The sequence below is a fragment of the Alosa alosa genome, chromosome 1 (assembly GCF_017589495.1).
Source record: "Alosa alosa isolate M-15738 ecotype Scorff River chromosome 1, AALO_Geno_1.1, whole genome shotgun sequence".
NCBI classification, from domain to species: domain Eukaryota; kingdom Metazoa; phylum Chordata; class Actinopteri; order Clupeiformes; family Clupeidae; genus Alosa; species Alosa alosa.
The window spans coordinates 4,473,924-4,476,423 of record NC_063189.1 but is presented as its reverse complement, the minus strand read 5'-3'; the positions used below and the strand labels follow the sequence as shown (position 1 = coordinate 4,476,423).

Genomic DNA, 2,500 nt, shown 5'->3' with positions numbered 1-2,500 from the left:
TCAGAACCACCTCGGACCCATCAGGTAGGAACCACACTAGAACCTCAGCACTGTTCAGCACATATTCAGAACCACCTCGGACCCATCAGGTAGGAACCACATTAGAACCTCAGCACTGTTCAGCACATATTCAGCACCTACATTTTAATCTTGCTGTAACTTTTGCTGCTGTTAACAATGGTGACGGTAATTTCCTTATCATGAAACAATGAATAGATAGAATCTGCCACTGTGTGTGTAATTAATCAGTATGGATGCCGTCACGGTTCAATGAAATAGTTTTGTTATTATAAAGTATAGTTCATAGAATATAATTATTTTGCTGTTAAGTTAAGTGCATGGTTCTGACTTGCTGAGGGCCTAATTACTCAAAGGCATTGGGAGTTGCACTTTGGCACTGTGTGTGTGTGTGTGTGTGTGTGTGTGTGTGTGTGTGTGTGTGTGTGTGTGTGTGTGTGTGTGGCCACAGACTCCTCAGTGCTGCCCCTGTAATTGCACATTAGGAACACGGTGTGATCTTGCTTATTAGGATCATGAGGTGAATTCACACTCGTCAGCTGCACATGAGCAGGCGTGCCCAGTGCCCTGTACCCAGGCCTGGTGCCAAACACAGCACGGCGGGGATCACATGTGCTAACACAGCAGGCTCAAGGCCCAGTATTAGAACTCAAATGATATGAGCAGTGTTTACAGAGCTAATCAGATTTATAACTGGATAGAAAGGAGTTTAGAGTTTGACACTGGTTTTATTCTGTGACTCTAAAGAGCCCATTATAATGTCAGTAGCACTACTCTGCTCTTGTGCTGCTGCCCCCTGCTGGACAGAGATATATCTCCTACACTCACACACACACTACTCCGCTCCTTCTTAAGCTTGTGTGCTCCTGCCCCCTGCTGGACAGAGATATATCTCTTACACTCACACACATCATCAGCCAGATGTGGAGCCTGTGGGGAATTTCATGAATATTGATATATGGGCAGATGGACTGTGTTCAAATCTGGCAATTATTAAGTGTTATGTTTAATAAACATTCATTTACAGACATTACACTTTTTTTATAATGTTCTAAACAATCTAGAAGAATGTAGAATGTTTGGAATAGTGGTCATTATTCTTTGAGCTCATGCTTATATACTGTATTTTACCAACGTTGATTTTAAAAATACAGGCACAAGTTAATCACAGGGTTAATCACAGGGTTAATCACAGAGTTAATCACAGGGTTAATCACAGGGTTAATAACAGGGTTAATAACAGGGTGTGCTCCACATCTCAAACGCCATAACATCATGGTGTTAAAGATGACCTCTGACCTCTGTCCTCTTCCCTCAGCTCTGAGAAGACCACGTCGTATCGGCGGACGAGTAGCGGGGGTCAGGGGAAGGGCGGCGTGCCCAGCTGTGCGGGCAGCCAGGAGGAGCTCTACTGCAGCCTGGTGACCAGCGTCCAGCCCGGCACCCCCACGCCCACCCCCACGCCCACCGCCACTGCACCTATATGCCTGCCCCCCCCACCACGCACGCGCAGGAACGCCATGGTACGCTCCGCACATGCACCAACCATGACTCAGCAGTGATGAGCCCTATATCCCACTGCTAGGCACATGTACACAAACATGACTCAGCAGCAGTGTCTGACTAGATGAGCCCTATATCCCACTGCTAGGCACATGTACACAAACATGACTCAGCAGCAGTGTCTGACTAGATGAGCCCTGATCCCATGAGGCACATATACACAACCATGACTCAGCAGCAGTGTCTGACTAGATGAGCCTGATATGAGGCACATGTACACAACCATGACTCAGCAGCAGTGTCTGACTAGATGAGCCTGATATGAGGGACATGTACACAAACATGACTCTAAAACTATCTGTCTGTAGAGGAGTCCAAGGGAAGACTTATATTTATATCAACTTTTTCAGTGACTAAGTGTTAATACACCAGTGGTTTGGGGGCAGCTGTGGCCTACTGGTTAGCGCTACGGACTTGTAACTGGAGGGTTGCCAGTTCAAACCCTGACCAGTAGGCACGGCTGAAGTGCCCTTGTGCAAGGCACCTAACCCCTCACTGCTCCCCGAGCGCCGCTGTTGTAGCAGGCAGCTCACTGCGTCGGGATTAGTGTGTGCTTCACCTCACTGTGTGTTCACTGTGTGCTGAATGTGTTTCACTAATTCACTAATAAACTAATAACGGATTGGGATAAATGCAGAGACCAAATTTCCCTCACAGGATCAAAAGAGTATATATACTTATACTTACAGTATAAACTTATACTGTGTTATGTAAGCTGGCGAGTACAAAAGGACATTGAGAACAGCTCTCTCTATCTGTGTCTGCAGCTTGGTGTTGCTTTGCATGACTAAGTGCAAATGAGCACAGCAAGATGAATCAGCAAAATCTATTACAGGAAAAGGAATCATGTGGGCTAAAACCATGTCCAAGCTCATGTGGGCTTTACATATAAGGCCTGTGTGTGTGTGTGTGTGTGTGT

The 2,500-nt window shown here is 46.2% G+C and overlaps 1 protein-coding gene across 1 annotated transcript in view; it reads left to right on the top strand.

The window, feature by feature from the left end:
• asap3 (ArfGAP with SH3 domain, ankyrin repeat and PH domain 3) overlaps positions 1-2,500 on the top strand; it is a 61,816-nt gene that overhangs the window by 57,613 nt on the left and 1,703 nt on the right. Inside the window, exon 24 of the mRNA XM_048254056.1 lies at positions 1,337-1,541. Coding sequence (XP_048110013.1) covers positions 1,337-1,541 — 205 coding nt within the window. The remainder of the gene's footprint in view (positions 1-1,336; positions 1,542-2,500) is intronic.